Raw genomic sequence first — 20,964 nt, forward strand, 5'->3', positions numbered from 1 at the left:
TGCTCATGATGGCCTCAGTTCTTCCTTGGCTATTGAAGGAGACTACCCTAACCTCCCTGTCCCGTGGTCCTCTCCATACGGAAGCTCAGAACGCGGCAGCTTGCTCTTTCAAAGCTAGCGAGGCTGAGTCTCTCCTCACAAAATAGGCAGTAGAGTCGCTGTGGCTGTTGTTCAGACACTGTTCTGACTGTTTCTTTGTGACCCCATGGGCTGCAGCACACCAGGCCTCCCCGTCCATCACCAACTCTGGCAGTTTACTCAGACTCATGTCCGTCGAGTCGGTGATGCCATCCAACCATCTCATCCTCTGTCGTCCCCTTCTCCTCCTGCCTTCAATCTTTCCCAGCATCAGGGTCTTTTCCAGTGACTTGGCTCTTCGCATCAAGTGGCCAAAGTATTGGAACTTCAACATCAGCATCAGTCCTTCCAATGAATATTCAGAGTTGATTTTCCTTTAGGATGGACTGGTTGGACCTCCTTGGAATCCAACGGACTCTCAAGGGTCTTCTCCAGTATTACAATTCAAAAGCATCAATTCTTCAGCGCTCAGCCTTCTTGTAAAAATTTTTTAATTGGAGGAAAATTGTTTTACAATATTGTGTTGGCTTTTGCCTTCTTTGTGGTCCAATCTGTACATGTCTTATGTAGCACATGTAAGATGTAACATGCATGTACAGACTAACCAGCATCATACCCCTGTAAGCATGTCCATCTTTCCCATATTCTATTTATGGAACCAAGTTACAGCTTCTCCAGGGGAGCCAACTCTGCAAAGGTCTGATGACCATGAGGTGGAAATACTAGGCCCATCATACAGCGTGCCTGCCGCAGCTGGAACGAATACATTTTTAGGGAGCTTTCTCTTGATATGGGAAAGTATTCTCGAGCAACCTGAAGGCACCCGGTATCATCAGGAGTGCCTACTCCACTCTTTGCGACTGAGACGGGGACAAATGTGAAGGCAAACACAGAACTTAGAGTGATCGTGCTTTCTTAAGAATGCTTATGGAAACACCTAGATACAGGGAGTATCAGGAGTAAATGCATATATTAGAGAAAGACTAGGCAGGAACAAAACCCGAAATCACTAAAATATCAAAATCTATTTTGAGAAGTCAGAGTCCATGGGAAAAACAGAGGAAATCTTGGGATGGTAAGCACCCAGGTTGAGAGGGAATGCAACACTGCTCCTTAAAATAAGGAGACAACTTAGGCCTCCAGTGCTCAGTTGGCAATCCCAAATCTTAATCACGATAAATATCACAGTTTCACTCTTCCTTGGCATGTGATCAATTATTGAAAGTCATCCCAAACTCAGTATAGCCCACACTGTCCCCCTCTCCTCACACTCCATGGAGAACTAGGGTATTTGCCTGTGGGATCTGCTAACATTTAAGTGCCTACAGGAGTGCTGGACACAGAAGAGATGCTCTTAAACTATGTCTTTCCAATCACTTTTTAGTGATTCTCAGGCTTCCCAGCTCCTTCTTTGACCTAACTTTTCCCCCAAAACAATAAAGCCAAAACAATCTCTAATTTAGGTCTTCGGAAGTTTTTCTGGGGCAAGCCACTTTTAGGTTTTATATAAACTTTTTTAGTTGCAAAGTAAGGTACAGATGAAACCACAAAAATTTTTTGGCACATCCTCCAGAGAATGGGGCTAATATTTACAGTAGCTTTGTAAAAAATACGGCCTGAGAACTCAAGAGCTCCTGATTCATTCTCAAGCTCCCTCCTAGGAGAGCAGGGACATTGCTGGCATAAATTCCAGGGGGCCGTGTTTTGTCAAGGAGGCCCTGAGGACATGACTGATTCAAGAGAGACTACCCAAAAGGAAAACAGATCAGAACACAAAACTATTTGCAGCTTGTTTGTAACGATAATAATAATAATGCATTTTTTCCATAGGACTTTGAAACTTTGAGGGATAACAATAATTACACTGAAATGTAAGATATATCTGACCTACTATTGAATACATGTTCTAATTGAAGAATGACTTTAAAAATAAGAATTGCTTTCTTTTTTTTTTTCTTTCTAAGGTTTAGCTTATGAACTCCTGTTTTGTATCAGAGATATATTAGCCATGATTTTTTTATGATGAGTCTCTTAAAGAGTAAGGTAAAAGTTTCTGTATCTGAGGTTTGAAAGTGGAAATTGTGATGCTGAGTTTACAGTGTCGAACGTGTGCTGCCGAGACAGGGGAAAGGAGCGCGATGCAAGCTTCATTCTGCGCTTATTCCTGCCACTCCTGATTTAATTGTGTGTGTGAATCTTCGACTATTTAGGAAGAGTTTTGTCATCTTTTGAAAACCATAATCTGACTGAGACCAGCAAATTTAGTTTGGTACCGTGAGGTAATAAAAACTAGTTGAAATATCCCATTAATCTTGATTTGTTTCACGTCTTCTATTATTTTCCGATTATAAAGATAAGATTGGTTTCCCTGGTGGCTCAGATGGTAAAGATTCTGCCTGAAATGCAGGAAGCTCAGGTTTGATCCTGGGTCCAGAAGATCCCCTGGAGGAGGAAATGGCCACCCACTCCAGGATTCTTGCCTGCAAAATCCCATGGCCAGTGGAGCCTAGTGGGCTACAGTCCATGGGGTCGCAGAGAGTCGGACACGACTGAGCAACTAACACTGCTACTACTGTAAAAGTAAGATGTGACTGATCTATATGGCCTCAGTTCTGAAGTTTCAAAGTGATATTTATATTTAGCTCAGAAGTCCATGTAATAAACAATTGCTGCTTATCAATAATAAAAACACGATAATATGGGGTTTCCCTGATGGCTCAGTTGGTAAAGAATCTGCCTGCAATGCCAGAGACCCCGGTTTGATTCCTGGGTCGGGAAGATCCACTGGAGAAGGGACAGGCTACTCACCCCAGTTTTCTTTGCTTACTTTGTGGCTCAGCTGATAAAGAATCCATCTGCAGTGCAGGAGACCTGGGTTTGATCCCTGAGTTGGGAAGATCCCCTGGAGATGGGCAAGGCTCCCCACTCCAGTATTCTGGCCTGGAGAATTCCCTGGACTGTATAGTCCATGGGGTCGCAAAGAGTCGGACATGACTGAGCAACTTTCATATGACGATGAATTTAGTTTGTCAGCTTTTCTGCGACTTTACTCCAATGTATTTTAATCGTCTTACTTTTTAGTTATTAATGCAGAATTCATTAGAGATACTATGTATGCGTGCCACTAAAGCTGAACATTGTATATAAACATGTTATATGTATATAACACACACACATATATATATATATAAATAAAATGTTCTGCAGACATAGAGAACAGACTTGTAGACACGGAGGGGAGGGGAGGAGGGAGAGGGAGCAATGTGTGGAGAGAGTAACATGGACATTTACAAAGCCACATGTGAAATAGACGGCCGGTGGGAATTTGCTGTTTGACTCAGGGAACTCAAACAGGGGCTCTGGGACAATCTAGCAGGGCGGGATAGGGAGGGAGGTGGGAAGGAGTTTCAGGAGGGAGGAGAGTCGGCTGTACCTGTGGCTGATTCTTGTTGATGTCTGACAGAAAGCAACAAAATTCTGTAAAGCAATTATCCTTCAATTAAAAAAACAAAAAGAAAAATAAAGATATGTATGTATAACATACTTACAAAATTGCAGTGAAAGCTGCTCCGTTGTGCCCGACCCTTTGTGACCCCGTGGACTGCAGCCAGCCAGGCTCCTCTGTCCTTGGGATTCTCCAGGCGAGAACACTGGGCTGGGCGGCCAGTCCCTCCTCCAGGGCGTCTTCTGGACCCAAGGATCGAACCTGGGTCTCCTGCATTGCCAGGAGGATTCTTTACTGTCTGAGCCAGCAGGGAAGCCCCCAAATTGCACTACTGCTGTTTTTATGCCTAGTATTATGGAACCTCCTAGCACTGTTGTTTTAATTTTAAATTCACACTGCACTCTAGTGGGGAGTGGGATCAATGCTAAGTTTTTCTTACGTTGGTGCCTTTTACCTGGTGGGCTGCCGTCTCTGGGGCCGCACAGAGTTGAACATGACTGAAGGGACTTAGCAGCAGCAGCACTGATTATGGATTATTTATACTTTGAAAAGTGAAATGTAAAAGGGTGCTATGGTCTATCATTTTCTCAAAGCTGAGATAGTATAAATATAATTTATATATTCTATATAATATATATTTAATATTTAACCCTGGAGTTAAATATTTACTCCCGGAGTTTGAGCAAGCTCCAGGAGATGGTGAAGGACAGGAAGGCCTGGCGCGCTGCAGTCCACGGGGTCACAAAGAGAAGGACACGGCTGAGCAACTAAACAACAACAATAGTTAACCATTATAATACAATGTGATTTTCTTCTCTAAGTTGCTCTAAAGTAATAGAGGAAAATTCACTAATGAAACATTTGGATAGATTTCTTGTGGTATATTTGGCATATATATATATATATATACACACACATATAAATGTATATATGGATATAATTTACACTGTAAAATCCTAATATAAGGAAATATGAAATAAAAGATAATCCTTCATTTTTTTCTAACTAGAAGACAAAAGAATGGCCAATTTTCTTTCACAATTTTGAAAAATGAGGGTTAGATTTTAAAATATTGGCTTGTAAATTTTCTTTTTTGATCTTAGTTTAATTCAGCATGTTTATTGAAGCTCTGCAGAGGAACCTTTGGCAACAACGTCTTTGAAAGCACTAGAACCTCTTTTCAAATATCTAGTCATTTTCTCATTTTTTCTAAGTGATTTTAAATTAAATTAGTGCTCTTAAAATTCGTTTTTGATGTTGTCTCCAGAAATTTTATTCCAAGTAATGAGTACCCAATCACATAAGTGTAGTACATAGTTTTTCTAACTATTTCACTCCATGAGTGGTTATTTGCGATCTCCACAACCTTTTTCTATTTCTTAAGATCGCGTCTAAAAGGTTCTTGAAGATGATGCCCTACAGTTGCAGCTGTGAGATCGTGTCCTCATAAACACTGACTGGATCTCATTCTTTTCTCCGCTTCTTTTCTGCTGAGCCGATAGTGAAAAATTGCATAAAAACTATGAACTCCATAAGAATCTTTACTCCTCATACAAAGTACAGCTTTCCTTTAGTGAAACGGTCTGAATTGATGTGTCCTCCCCAGACAGTATTTTTTTCATAATAAACCGAAAAAGCTCCTTATAGTGGACTCTTTAAGGCATTCAATATCGGTAGATTCTTCTCTTCAGAAGAGATTTTTGAGAACACATTTTGTCCTGCATTTGGGTAATATTTAGACTCATTTAGACTTTGGCTTTTATTTTCTCAGTGAAACGGACTTTGAAAAAAACAGCTAAAATTTATCACTTGCCACCCTCTGAATAGATACTATTTAAACTGAAAGGAATGAACTTATAATTTCTATTTTTTTACTAAGCATTTGGCTACCACCCACCTTAGCTGGCCAACTGTGTCACCGTGAAATAGCTACAGTTCAAATGTTTATTTTGTTTGTATTAGATGAAAAATGACTGTGAGATATGCTCTCAGATCACGGTTCATAAAGGGGCTTCCTGTTTGCTTGTGTAGTATTGGCTATGCCACTATTTATCGCACAGTTTTGTGTTAAATATGTTCTGCAATTTTAAGTCCCTACCTACCTCATTAAATAATATTCTAAGGAAAGAGAAGCCATTGCAAAAACAAGAATATTTACGTTTGTTTTACTGTCCTGCTTACATTTCTATGCCTTCTTAGGTCACGGTTTACTGTGCTCTGAACTGCCTGTTGGCCAATGTTTTTTTTATTGTCATTTGATTGTCAGTGCAAATTATTGTAGAATCTTAAGGGGCCTTGCTGTTTTGACAAGGGAGAAAATCCAAGAACAAAGGATAAAACCAATTATAGGTGAAACAGAAGAACCTGACTTTCTGACTTGGAAGTGAGATATCAAAATTGTGTATAAGGGAAAGTCTCCATTTGATAAAGTTAGGGTTAGTTTTCAGCCAATATATATTCCTTCTAATTTTGTATTAATGCTTGTTGATTGTTGTGGTAGAGTTCAATACTAAAGAAAAATGAAATTTATGAGACCGGTTGAATAACACTCGTGTGTGTGTGTGTGTTTGTGTGAAAGTGGCTCGTACTTCAATTTTATTGGAACAAGTCGTGATTAGACACAAAGGCTCAGTGGGGGTTTGTTAGATTTTTTGTGAATAGGTTGGCAGGTTAGTTATTTTGTCAGCAAATTTGATTGAGAGGAACTGCCTTGGAGCCATGGTCCATTAGATTTCCCACTTCTCTGCACTGAATTTACCTCCAAGTCACACGCAGGGCACCTGGAGAAACCAGAGATGGTAAGCCTGTACACTGTATGTCTGTATATGGCAGCTGAGAAATAAGAGCATGTACTTTTTAGCCAGTCTGAAGCACAGAGTCAAGACGGCCAGTCCCCCGCAAGGCAGTGATCTTGCCGCTCATTCTCCCCGTCACGCCGTTTACTGTTCCTACTGTGGAGATTAATGAGCAAAGAATGAAGAGCAGAGAAGCTTCTGTCTTAGTTCTTTCCCAGAGTACAGGAGCTCCAAAGGAATTTCTGTTCTATTAGTCAAGAAGACAAATAAAGGATAGTCTCAAACTAGTAGCTTTTTTTCCGATTTAAATATACCTCTTGCTTCAGAGTGGCTTTAGGTTAGCAGAAAAGTTGCCAGCTTGGTTGAGTTCCACACCCCCAGCTGCATACTCTGCCCTGCTGTCAGCAGGCCAGTCTGGCGCACTTGCCCCGTCATAGAGCGGGGACGTTGCTGGCCCTCCATTCTTCATATTGCTGGCCCTCCATTCTTCATCTGGATTTATTAGGGGTTTTCATTTCCCCCCCGCCCCCGCCCAGATAAGGAAATAGCAACCCACTCCAGTGCCAGTCCTCTTCCCTGGAAAGTCCCACGGACAAAGGAGCCTGGTGGGCCACAGTTCATGGGGTTCTGTCCAACGGAGCAACTGAGCACAGGGCTTTTTTGAACCAATGTTTTTGCTCTTTTCTAGCATCCCATCCAGGACACCACTTTTTTTTTCTTTCCTATTGTGCAGTCAATTGGTTTTATAAAATTTTTGTTGAAATCTATTTGATTCACAATGTGTTAATTTGAGGTGTACAGCAAAGTGATTCAATTATATATACATACATATATAGATATAGGTTCTTTTCCATTATAGGTTATTACAAGACATTGAGTAGAGTTCCTTGTGCTATACAGTAGGTTCTTTTTTATTATCTAATTTATATATATATATATATATATATATATACTCAATTTATGTATTTTAAACTTAATTCCTAACTTAGAATTATTTTAAGTCATTTGTAAATAAAGAGTAAACTATGTATTCAATAGTTACTTTAATTATTATCTTAAGGTCAGAGATACTGCAATTGTCAGCTGATTTTTCTCTTAGATTTGAGTATGCATACCTTATATTTGTCCAAAAATAATGTATTCTGATATAATCCTTGGATCTGTCACATGATTTTTTGCATGCTATGAAGCTATCTTAGATGTTCAGAACATCTCATGTATTTGAGGTACAAACCGTATGTTTTTAGATACTGAAACAATTTTAGCTTTTTTATATATGTAAGATATGTCCATCCAAATGTAAGTGATTTTACTTAATTGATTGATATTAAAATATGAGAATTTTATTTAGTTGTAGAAATCAAGAAAGAAATCTCTAATGCATTAATGGTATCCCAAAATTATTGTGGATAGTGACTGCAGCCTTGAAATTAGAAGACGCTTGTCCCTTGGAAGAAAAGCTTTGACAAACCTAGACTGCCTGTAAAGAAGCAGAGACTTCACTTTGTCAACAAGGGTCCACATAGTCTTAGTTACAGTTTTACCAGTAGTCATTCATGGATGTGAGGTTGGACCAAAAAGAAGGCTGAGCACCAAAGAATTGATGCTTTCAAAATGTGGTGCTAGAGAAGACTCCTGAGAGTCCCTTGGACTGCAAGGAGATCCAATCAGTCCATCCTAAAGGAAAATAGCCCTGAATATTCTTTGGAAGGACTGATGCTGAAGCTGAAGCTCCAATACTTTGGCCCCCTGATATGAAGATTCTACTCATTGGAAAAGACCCTGATGCTGGGAAAGATTGAAGGCAGGAGGAGACATGAGGGATGACAGAGGATGCGATGGTGATGGGAGGGAAGCCTGATATGCTGTGGTTTATGGGGTTGCAAAAGTTCAGACATGAATTAGCAATTGAACAACAATGTATCCTTTGATGGATTAAACAGTTCCTTATGTCTATCATGCAAGCTTCCTTTTCTTTAATTCCCACCATAAATTTGAACAACCCTGGGAGATGGTGATGGACAGGGAAGCCTGATATGCTGTGGTTTATGGGGTTGCAAAAGTTCAGACATGAATTAGCAATTGAACAACAATGTATCCTTTAATGGATTAAACAGTTCCTTATGTCTATCATGCAAGCTTCCTTTTCTTTAATTCCCACCATAAATTTGAAAGGTTGGGAAGCTAATACAGGTACCCTCTCTTTTGGAAAGTTTGCTTGCTTTATACGGCTTTTCTTTTAGGAAGGCTTACATTATTTTATTACTTGATTTTGCTAATTGAAAGAAATTTGAAGATGATTTTTGATTTTACAAAATAAAAGATGAAAAGTGAAAATAGCATTCATTGTTTGTTTTCAGCAGCTGTGATAGGTGAAACACCTCCTTTACCAAGTCCAAGCTCACTCTGTTCACAGGACAGGACAGTGAATCCTCGAGATGGAAAGCTGAGGCAAAGTATATGGCTTTATTGGAAAGCCTGCTGACTGAGAAGATGGCAGACTAACGTCTCAAAATAACCATCTTGTCGGGGCCTGGATGCCAGATTGTTTTATGGATCAGAGATGAGGGAGGTGAGGGAGCAAAGTTTAAAAGACCATTTAATTCTCGCAAGTATTTCCTAGAATGGCAAGCCTCAGGCAGGCGGACGTGTTACTTTCTTTCTCTTACAGTCATTCCACAGGTGGTGTGGAATGGAATGTCTGCTGCCACACCAATAAACAAGCATGCCACAATTATCTTTGATTCCATCCCTCCAAACACCAGTCTCTGAGCCATGCTGACAAGCCACACTCCCCGCACAAGGAATCAAGGGTGGTAAAGTCATTAGTGATTTCAGCCCTGTGAGCTAGACAAAGGCACTTTAGTTTAAGGATAAAGCAAAGGAGACAGGGTTCTCTAAGGCAGGCCATTATGTGTGATTATACTGACAAAAGCAGCGAAAACAGGGGCTCAAGTCAAAGAAACAGATTCAGCATGAAATCAAAATTAACTCTTCCAGGTTACATTAGTACTTACTGTAGAGCATGGTGAGTAAGAGCTTGTGATATGGAGATAAATAAAATTGAACACTGATCCCAAAGGTACCATTTTTGGGGGCATGACCCTAGGTGAATTCTTTATGCGCTGGAAACCTCAGCTTCCTCAGTTCGAAACAGGAGAGACTGTAGTGCTTCACTGGTTCCTTTTCCGTTGTTACGATGTTTGTCATTTAAAAAGGCATTTAACATGGTATTTGGCATGGCAAAAGCAAAGTGAAACACTTGCCATTTTGGTCTCCAGTGGCCTCCGCCTGCAGTGGCTTGGAGTGGGGCTTGGGTTCCCAGCCAGAGACTGGACTGGTTCACAGCAGTACAAGCACCAGATCCTAGCTACTAGACCCCATCAGTGATGGGCCCTGGCCCTTCAGCTTTGCAGAAAAGAATTCCCACAGAGACTGAAAGTAGTGAAGCAAGTCAAGTATTTAGCAGGAGGAAAAGAGTACAATACATGTAGATACCCTCACAAGTAGGAGTTGTGCCCTAATGGCAGTTTGAATTGCTTTTATGGGGTGTTTCCTCCAGGCTTTCTTTAGTCAATCTTTCTTATTTGCCTGGTCCATGGTCCACGTTTAGTGTATCTCAGCATCCTCCCCTGTGTGCACATGCATCTCTTAGCCAAGAGGGATTCTACCACAAAGCTGTCTGGGTAGGAAACATCCCTTGATGTAACTCCCCTCTGGCCTGCAAGGAGTCTTTTCTGCACATATGTGGTCAGGGAAGACTCCTGACTTTGGAAATGAGGACTGTGTGGACCAGGCAGGGCCCAGCCTCCTCCCTTAATTGTCTTGCTATTCTAGTCCACAGGGAATCAGCCTCAAATTGCTTTACCCTGGGGGGCGGGGTGCTCACCCACCTCCTACCTCCAGTTGCATACCATGAGAGGTATAAAGATATCATGCACAGTGTGAAAGCAACCTACTAAAATGGGAAGACTTGGGCAGTTTGAATTGTAAGTGTCTCTGTGTGTGTGTTAGTCACTCAGTCATGTCTGACTGTTTGTGACCCCATGGACTGTGGTCCCCAGGCTCCTCTGTCCATGGGATTCTCCAAGCAGGAATACTGTAGTGGGTTGCCATTCCCTTCTCCAGGAGACCTTCCCAGCCCAGAGAGTGAACCCTGGTCTCCCACATTGCAGACAGATTTTTTTTAAGTTTAGAAGATGATTTGATATTTTGTGTTCTTTATGGATCTGTCCTTAGAAGGAGATTCTCTAAAACTAAATAAAAAATGTACTTTAGTGCTTCAACATTCCTGAGAATAACTGTAAAAGTTCCATTAGCCAATATCTTAGCAATATTCTTTGGCTGGATGATTTTTTTTTTTTTTTACTTTATTTTACTTTACAATACTGTATTGGTTTTGCCATACATTGACATGAATCCACCATGGGTGTACATGCGTTCCCAAACATGAACCCCCCTCCCACCTCCCTCCCCATAACATCTCTCTGGGTCATCACCGTGCACCAGCCCCAAGCATGCTGTATCCTGTGTCGGACATAGACTGGCGATTCAATTCTTACATGATAGTATACATGTTACAATGCCATTCTCCCAAATCATCCCACCCTCTCCCTCTCCCTCTGAGTCCAAAAGTCCGTTATACACATCTGTCTTTTTTGCTGTCTTGCATACAGGGTCGTCATTGCCATCTTTCTAAATTCCATATATATGTGTTAGTATACTGTATTGGTGTTTTTCTTTCTGGCTTACTTCACTCTGTATAATCGGCTCCAGTTTCATCCATCTCATCAGAACTGATTCAAATGTGTTCTTTTTAACAGCTGAGTAATACTCCATTGTGTATATGTACCACAGCTTTCTTATCCATTCATCTGCTGATGGACATCTAGGTTGTTTCCATGTCCTGGCTATTATAAACAGTGCTGCAATGAACATTGGGGTACATGTGTCTCTTTCAATTCTGGTTTCCTCGGTGTGTATGCCCAGCAATGGGATTGCTGGGTCATAAGGCAGTTCTATTTGCAATTTTTTAAGGAATCTCCACACTGTTCTCCATAGTGGCTGTACTAGTTTGCATTCCCACCAACAGTGTAGGAGGGTTCCCTTTTCTCCACACCCTCTCCAGCATTTATTGCTTGCAGATTTTTGGATCGCAGACATTCTGACTGGTGTGAAGTGGTACCTCATTGTGGCTTTGATTTGCATTTCTCTAATAATGAGTGATGTTGAGCATCTTTTCATGTGTTTGTTAGCCATCCATATGTCTTCTTTGGAGAAATGTCTATTTAGTTCTTTGGCCCATTTTTTGATTGGGTCGTTTATTTTTCTGGAATTGAGCTGCATAAGTTGCTTGTATATTTTTGAGATTAGTGGTTTGTCAGTTGCTTCGTTTGTTATTATTTTCTCCCATTCAGAAGGCTGTCTTTTCACCTTGCTTATATTTTCCTTTGTTGTGCAGAAGCTTTTAATTTTAATTAGATCCCATTTGTTTATTTTTGCTTTTATTTCCAGAATTCTGGGAGGTGGGTCATAGAGGATCCTGCTGTGATTTATGTCAGAGAGTATTTTGCCTATATTCTCCTCTAGGAGTTTTATAGTTTCTGGTCTTACATTTAGATCTTTAATCCATTTTGAGTTTATTTTTGTGTATGGTGTTAGAAAGTGATCTAGTTTCATTCTTTTACAAGTGGTTGACCAGTTTTCCCAGCACCACTTGTTAAAGAGATTGTCTTTACTCCATTGTATATTCTTGCCTCCTTTGTCAAAGATAAGGTGTCCATATGTGTGTGGATTTATCTCTGGGCTTTCTATTTTGTTCCGTTGATCTATATTTCTGTCTTTGTGCCAGTACCATACTGTCTTGATGACTGTGGCTTTGTAGTAGAGCCTGAAGTCAGGCAAGTTGATTCCTCCACTTCCATTCTTCTTTCTCAAGATTGCTTTGGCTATTCTAGGTTTTTAGTATTTCCATACAAATCTTGAAATTATTTGTTCTAGTTCTGTGAAAAATATGGCTGGTAGCTTAATAGGGATTGCGTTGAATTTGTAAATTGCTTTGGGTAGTATACTCATTTTCACTATATTGATTCTTCTGATCCATGAACATGGTATATTTCTCCATCTATTAGTGTCCTCTTTGATTTCTTTCACCAGTGTTTTATAGTTTTCTATGTATAGGTCTTTAGTTTCTTTAGGTAGATATATTCCTAAGTATTTTATTCTTTTCATTGCAATGGTGAATGGAATTGTTTCCTTAATTTCTTTTTCTGCTTTCTCATTATTAGTGTATAGGAATGCAAGGGATTTCTGTGTATTTATTATATCCTGCAACTTTACTATATTCATTGATTAGCTCTAGTAATTTTCTGGTGGAGTCTTTAGGGTTTTCTATGTAGAGGATCATGTCATCTGCAGACAGATTTTTACCCTCTGAGCCACCAGCAAAGTGTCTAGGACAATGCTTATTTGCTACTGAATTTAGTAATATGAAGGAATCTAAGAATTATTTTATTATTTTTATTTTTATTGATTTTTTAAATTGAAGTACAGTTGATTTACAGTGTTGTGTTAGTTTCAGGTGTACAGAAAGGTAATGTAGTTATATAACATACACACACACACACATATGTGAATATACATGTGTCTTTTTTCAGGTTCTCTTTTGTTATAGATTATTGCAAAACATTGACTTTAGTTCCCTGTGGTATACAAAGGGGCCTTGCTGTTTATCTGTTTTATGTACAATAGTATGTATCTGTTCATTCCAAGCTCCCAGTTTATCCCTCTGATATTTCCCCTTTGGTAACCATTAGATTGTTTTCTATGTCTGTGAGTCTATTTCTATCTTGTAAATGAGCTTGTTTGCATCTTTTTTTTTTTTTTTAGATTTCACATTTAAGTTATATCATATGACTTTTGTCTTTAACTGACTGCATTTAGTTTGGTAATCTCTGGGTCCACCCACACTGCTGCAAATGGCGGTATTTCACTGTATTTTATGGCTGAGTGGTATATACGGTGGTACATCTATCTACACATATGTATGTATTTATTCATTCATCGCTGGATGTTTTCACTGCTTCCATGTCTTGGCAATTGTAAAAAATGCTCCTACACTGTTGGTGGGAATGTAAATTGATGCAGCCATAGTGGGGAACAGTATGGAAGTTCCTTTAATGGGAATTTGCTGTGTGGCTCAGGAAACTCAAACAGGGGCTCTGTATCAACCCAGAGGGGTGGGATGGGGAGGGAGATAGGGGGAGTTCCACAAGGGAGGGGATATATGTATACCAATGGCTGATTCGTGTTGAGATTTGACAGAAAACAGCAAAATTCTGTAAAACAATTATCCTTCAATAAAAAATAAATTAATTAAAAAAATAGGCTTATCATATGATCCAGCAATCCTACTCCTGGACATATATCCAGAAAAGATGAAAAGTCTAATTAAAAAAAAAATACATATACCCTAATGTTCATAGGAATCCAGGAATCTTGATTGGCTTGTTCATAACTTTCTTTGTACCCTAGATTCTACATGTGTCCAAGATGGAGAGTGTGAGGCTGAGTTTTCACCTGATGGCTTTGAAGAGAAACCAGAAAAAGAAAAGAAACAAACCAGCTTCACTTTGTGCACCGTGTGTAACATTCAGCTGAATTCGACTGCCCAAGCCCAAATCCACTACAATGGCAAATCGCATCAAAAGAGAGTGAAACAGCTCAGCAATGGGATGGTGAGAAACGACAGTGGTAAGTGTTTCTGAAGCTGTGTTTTCAATTTTATATCATCAAGTTCTTTATGTACCTGCAGATGTGGAAATAAGAGAATAGACTAAGCTTTATTTTAAAAGCCGGAAAACAGTAAATAAAAGTTTAATCAGCATAGTACATTAAAAGAATTTCTCACAGCTATTTGAAGGACAAGGGGAAATTTGGTTGTTGTCTATGTGTAAATGTATCAGGACTGGGATTGGGATTGTGACCTACCAGGACACTTAAGATAATTAGAAAAAGTTGACATTAGATTTTGTTGATATTTGACTTCAATATAATTATTTGAAAATTAGCATTCTTCTATATTTTATGTAAAACAATTGTTTCTGTGTTTGTTTTATGCATGTGGGGGGCCTCAATTGGTTCACAAGATTGCAGTTTATTTTAAAAAATACATACTTTTCAAGTCGAAGTTTTAACCAATAAAATGTGACCTTTTAGTATGTACAGATTCTTTAAATTTGCTGGTGAAAATTCATGGTTTGCTTAATCACTTTAGACTACTTTTAAAAGTATAAGCTGAATTTAGGAGTAGGCAAATTTTAAAAAATAGCACATATGTATTTTGAACCAAATGGAAGATTATTAATAAAAGCAGAGAGAGGTGAGGGAAGGGAGGGTAGAATCCTGCAGCAGGATTTAGGGGAGCTAAAATAACAGTACTGCCAAAGAGTTAACAATATTGTGGTCTGGTTGGATGTTTCATCCATAAGATGTGTTTTATCTCAATTTTATTAACAATTAAATATGAGACTGGATTTTGATATGTTCTGATATTTGATATTGGAGCCAAATATAATTTTGAGGTGTTAACTAAAATAATTACACGATGTGACAGTTGCAAGTTAAGTTTTATTTGGGGCAGTATGAGGACTGCAGCCCAAGAGATAACACCTCAGTAGTTCCGAGAAACTGCTCTGGTGAGGTAGGGAAAGATGGTATATATGTGATTCTGGTAAAGGGGGGGTATATGCAGTCAAATACATACTTTTTTGTAGAAATTTTCCACTTGTATCATGAAGCTTCTGCTAATCAGGAGAAACAGTCATCACCATGGAAGGTTTTAATGCTTTTCTAGATATAAGGAGATACAGGAGCTGGGCTCATGAAATCAGCTCCTGAGAATGTCCAGCTGTCTGAAGGGCTGTTCTGCCAGTTTCTAGGAGCACAGAGTGCCTCGTCTCTCCGCTCCACCCTGAACTCCTTCCTGGGGTGTTGGAGGTCACCAGCTGCAGCCGCACAGATTTCATTCTTGCAGAAGTAGACGGCAGGCACCCACGGTGAATGCCAGTTTGTGGTTGACAGGGGTTTGCTTCAAGGCCACCAAAATGAGAAAAAAAAGAAAAAAAGAAAACACCCACCACAAAACAGTGTACTTTTTAAATGGAAAGTATTTCTACCTTCCTTTGTATTTTTAGTATGGATGAGCTGGAATATTCTAATAGAAAGGACTCTGTTTCTCTTTCTTTTGTATGACAAAAGGTTAATTATGGATCTTACTGGTCAAAGAGGTATAAAAAAATAATCATTGCAAAGTAAGTAAGAACTACTAAATTTCATAGCTCCAAGATGAGCTAGCGAGGCCGTGGACTTACTAAGTCATATTTAAAAATACAGATGTCATGACCTCTACTTTGAATGTCCTGAGGAGAAGCTTTTCCCTGTCATTGACATTAAGGTAAAATCATGTTAAGTGCAGCATTATTTAGTTCCAAGTTGTTTTTCTTTCAGTTGGTGCTGGTGTGAAGCCCAGTCTGGATCTCTGTCCATTGACACTGAATTAAATCGCGGAGACAAGAGTTTTGGGTGAAGTTAGAACAGAACAGCTTTATTGCTTTCCAGGCAGAGGGAACCAGAGTGGGCTAATGACCTCAGAGCTGTGTGTCCCCTTGGAGGGGATAGTGGGGGGTTCACAGTACTGGTTCAGAGAGAGCGTGATCGGCTCGTGAACATTCTTCCGATGGGTCAGTGGTGAGCTGAGTGGGAATTGGCATCGTAGGCCTTATGGCTCCAGCAGGTCTGAAGTCTGTGCGCTTCTGGGTTAACTTCTCCCGCCTGCGGGGGGCTCAGTATCTTCATGGCAGCTCAGAGACACTGTTACGTGCGGCCCTCGAAGGAGAACAAGGACCCTGCCCCGAGGCTACACTGTTATTCCTGATTCTCCTCTTGTCTGTGTGTCCCCTCCCTTCCCTGATTAGCAAAGGTTTGGACCTGCCGCTCTGGGAAGGTCTTGGAGGCTAAATGAAGCCTGTTTCCTAGAGTCAAGAAATGCAAGATTTCATGCCCAGGAGATCCACAGGGGTCCTGCTGGGCTTCCGTGGTGGCAATGGTGTGAGCTTCAGTGATTTACTTCACTTGCCTTGCTATTCACAGTCCTCTCTGGAGAAGTGATAAGTTACATCATAGAGAGAAACTCAAGAGTTTAGAAACTTGAATCAGAGCTAATCTCAGATGAAGTTTAGGATGGTCAACAACTTTCAAATCATAGGACTGAGTTCCTCAAATCAAATATTTTAAAATAATTGCATCAGTCCACATATAATGGACTAACATTGTACTAAAGGCTTTATGTACATTTCTTATTTATTTTTCTTTACACCCAGAGAGATATTTCCATTATCATCCTCTTACAGATGTGGAAATTGAGCAGAATGTCAACTGAATCCTGTACTGAAGGTCACCCAACTCTTAAATGGTCGAACTAGAGATCAAATTCCAGTCTTATTCATTAAATAGCTGCATTCTAAAGTATACTGTCTCCCCAAAATGAATATTCTGTAGAAGTGGTGACTTTATTTATTCAATGAGAGAAATTATTTTAAGAGAATATTAAAAAAAATAAAATTCTATCATATTCCCAACAATGCAATGATCAATTTGGTGCTTAGCAAATTTCATTGCTACATTTTCTTTGCATATTATTTTCCCAAGTTTCTTTTTAGCATCAAGTTATCAAAACTTGTGAAAATGATGATGAATTAATGGGAGCACTTGGTTGGGGTTATCTTGGTTTGATCTGAAATTATACTTCGAAGGAGCCCTCACCTCTGATGACAGGTGGATTTAACTACGGGTGGATCTAACTGCAGGCAATCAACTCTCAAGTTGTTATTTTACATTGATACACAAACATATTATTTCTTTTACATATCCCTCTGTCTTTCCACACTAGAAATGTACTTTTTCAGACCTTTTGGGAATAAGGAAGGAGCCCAGTTCTGAGAGTCGTATGATTAATTGTCCTTCCTTTACTCACACAGTGACCAAGCTAAACTCAGGAATTCTCAAGAATAACGGGTCATGTAGATATTTAGTCGAGCATTGTCACCTTTAGTTTATTCAGAGATAGAAATGGGACTAGAAGGAAACAGCCTTCTCCGTGAAGAGGCACACACAGAATGGCTGCTGTGAACTTCTTCCATCTTTAGAATATCATCTCATCTCAGATTTCAAACTTGAAGTCAGTGTGGGAGTGCCAAGGAAGCTAAGATATTAGAAACACTTACCTGGATGCATTCAGCCTTATCCACGGCTTACTTTTAGAGATGCAAATAAAGTAAGTAGCAGTTGCTGTTGCTGAGTTGCTGAGTCACGTCTGACTGAGTCACATCTGACTCTTTAGCAGTTGCTGTTGCTGAGTTGCTGAGTCATGTCTGACTGAGTCACGTCTGACTCTTTAGCAGTCGCTGTTGCTGAGTTGATGAGTCACGCCTGACTCTTTAGCAGTTGCTGTTGCTGAGTTGCTGAGTCGTGTCTGACTCTTTAGCAGTTGCTGTTGTTGAGTTGCTGAGTTAGTTGCTGTTGCTGAGTTAGTTGCTGTTGCTGAGTTGCTGAGTCATGACGCCTGACTCTCTGTGGCCCTGCAGCGGCCAGCGTGCCAGGCTCTGCTGTCTTCTGCATTCTCCTGGAGTTCGTTCAAACATGTCCACGGAGACACGGAACTAGATCTTATTATTCATTTGAGGTTGTCTAAGTGGAAAAAATTAGTAGCACTGGTACTGGATGACTGCAGAACATTGTATATGGCAATCCACTCCAATACTATTGCCTGGAAAATCCCATGGACAGAGGAGCCTGGTAGGCTACAGTCCATGGGGTTGCAAAGAGTCGGACACGACTGAGTGACTTCACTTTCACGCCTACAGGCGTATTCTAACATATGTGGAAAAAGAACAAGAATAAACGAGAGGGACATCACCCTAGCTAAAATATGGTTTCTGTATTTCTGAGCAAAATGTGGCATTTCTCATGTCATCTGACTTATTATCTAAAATGGCCTTCTGAAGATCACAGTGAAAAAATATACCATGTGTGCTAGTTAGGTAGGGGCCCCTGGTACCACAGGTGAGAACTGACTTCACTTTCTGACAGTTGCTGCTGTCTTGACGGAAGTTACGTTACCAAGGACACGTGTCCGCACATGCGTGTATGTTGTCCTGAGTCCCCAGGTCCCGCCTGATGACTGAGAGTGTTGCCTGCATAACTCCCCAAGCACTGCCTTCACGTGAAGGGGGCTAGCTCTTCTGAATTTGTTCCTTCCTTGGAGCAAAACCTCCCAACTTGGCTCAAAAGGCCATTCCAGCTTCAGCTTTACTGATAACATGGCTGCAATTCTATCAAGTCCAGCCCACCTTCCCCCAGATCTGCTTTCCTCCTGCCTCTCACTTCCTGATCACTTATCCACCACTTGCCCACAAGGAGTCTGCCTCCTGGGAATGCACCCAAGACATCACCAGTGCTTCCCATATATTCCTAAGTGATATGCATAATGTGCCTCATTGTGCAAAAGCACCAGCATTTAATATCCCCCATGTGTGCTTTCCATCTAAGCCTGTATTTAAGCTTTGTTATAGAAAATGCCGATGGAACAACAAAAAGTGAACTAGTATTTGTTATTGTTCCACTTCTTTTATATGCATCATCTATTGCACCCAATCAGTATTTCTGCAAAGCAATTGTTACTACATCTGTTTTAAAAAGATGTTAGCCAGGGAGATCAAAGTGACAGAGAGACTGGCCAAATAACTCTGTTTATTTGTTAAGTTTGTCATATTTATATTATCATAATACACGCATCTCCATGGTAGACTTACATTCTTCTGTCAACAAAATTATGCCATATATTTGGTATTTTCTTATGTGATTGAGTTTATGTCATTTTTAAAGCACTTAACTTACATTATTACAGGAAAACTGATGTTTCCTAAATTTTCTTCACCAGCAAAACTGCGGAGGACATTTTGTGCAGTGTAATTTACTGCTACATATTATTCTAGAAATGCGTTTATGTTCATGTTAGCACACTCTTTGAAGATGAGGTGAGATACAGAAGTGGCATAAAGGTATTATATAATTAAAAATTGCTTAAATGTCTAGAATTTCACTTATTTCAGAGATTGCATTCTTCACACTTTCATGAAAACTGTAAACCAAAGAAATTCCAATACAATCTGCATGCATGCCTTTCTTTCTATTTGGAAAAGGTCTTTGATTTTATATTTACGGGAAATGCGTGTTTTGCAAATAATGATTATTTTCTGATAATAATAATGTCCTGTCTGAGCTGTTCATAAATGTACAAAAGTAAAACAAAAATCATCAAGAATCCCACAAAGGTAATTACTTCTAATCATTTGTCACCATTCTACCAGGTATGCAAGTAAATATGAATAAACGATATTATATGTACAATATTACATGCATTATAGTATAGTAGTGTTTATAGATGATTGCCTTTTTATGACTACCTATTTTTAATTACCATAAAGAAATTAATTAGGGGATTGAGATTTCTAGCTGATGTTAAGGTTTTGCTTACGTTTGTCATTTGGTTTTCCAACTATGTGATATATTCTATAGTGGAAAAGCCTTAACATCATTATGAAGTATAAAATGAAAAGTTAAAATGAAGCATCCTAAGGATTTTTATCAGAAGACAGGAATTTGAACATTAGCCTAAAAATGCTTCTTTGATTCACAAGAGCATTTTGGAATACATATCACAAAGGGTACAACTTTCAGGTTGTTAAAAAGCTCCTATGGCCAACTAATATCATTCAATTTCAGGGCTCACCATGGTTAAACTCTTGCTAATGCTCATTGAAAGACTGAGTAATAAGTTGACAGATTGTGGCAGCTTTATTTTATAAGCACCGTCTTTGTCATATTTGAGTTATTTTATTAAGCCTGGTTGTCTAGTTTTATTGGGCTGAAACTGCCATCGAATAATTCAGTTTTGTCTACAGTGTTCCGGACCCTTTTGGTGCTCATTGTTTTGTGGCACATAGATTGTGAGCGTCGTCGCCCTTGTCTATCCCCTTAGCATTAAATTTTCTTTTATTTAACAAAGAAGCTAAATAAAATTGTACTTTCTAGCTTTCACTGATCTATTCTCTTTTCTCTTTCCATCGATTATCCTAGGTAAGGTTTAAAGTGTCAGTAGATTTTCAATCTACAAAGGTGTTCCCTGTCTTGCAACATTGGTCGTTAATTAAAATAGCTTCATAGAGTTTTCTGATACCTCATGTCTTAAGAGATATATATATATATATATATATATATATATATATGTGTGTGTGTGTTAAATGTTTCATTTACATATGTTTGTCTCATCTTTTAATCTCCAAGTACCATTCATGCTTTTGTAGAATGTCAAATGTCAATAAACTAATTAGCATTTGCCAATACCTTTGTTGGAGAAGGCAATGGCACTCCACTCCAGTACTCTTGCCTGGAAAATCCCATGGATGGAGGCGCCTGGTGGACTGCAGTCCATGGGGTCGCTTAAGAGTCGGAGATGCCTGAATGACTTCACTTTGACTTTTCACTTTCATGCATTGGAGAAGGAAATGGCAACCCACTCCAGTGTTC

At 39.5% G+C, this 20,964-nt stretch overlaps 1 protein-coding gene across 1 annotated transcript in view; it reads left to right on the forward strand.

Annotated features, from left to right (window-relative positions):
• The window catches only part of ZNF385D (zinc finger protein 385D), a 782,386-nt gene that overhangs the window by 12,827 nt on the left and 748,595 nt on the right, over window positions 1-20,964 (forward strand). The window contains exon 2 of the mRNA XM_052661397.1: window positions 13,852-14,070. Within this exon, the coding sequence (XP_052517357.1) occupies window positions 13,852-14,070 (219 nt within the window). The remainder of the gene's footprint in view (window positions 1-13,851; window positions 14,071-20,964) is intronic.

Source organism: Budorcas taxicolor, chromosome 24 (genome assembly GCF_023091745.1).
Source record: "Budorcas taxicolor isolate Tak-1 chromosome 24, Takin1.1, whole genome shotgun sequence".
Classification (NCBI taxonomy): domain Eukaryota; kingdom Metazoa; phylum Chordata; class Mammalia; order Artiodactyla; family Bovidae; genus Budorcas; species Budorcas taxicolor.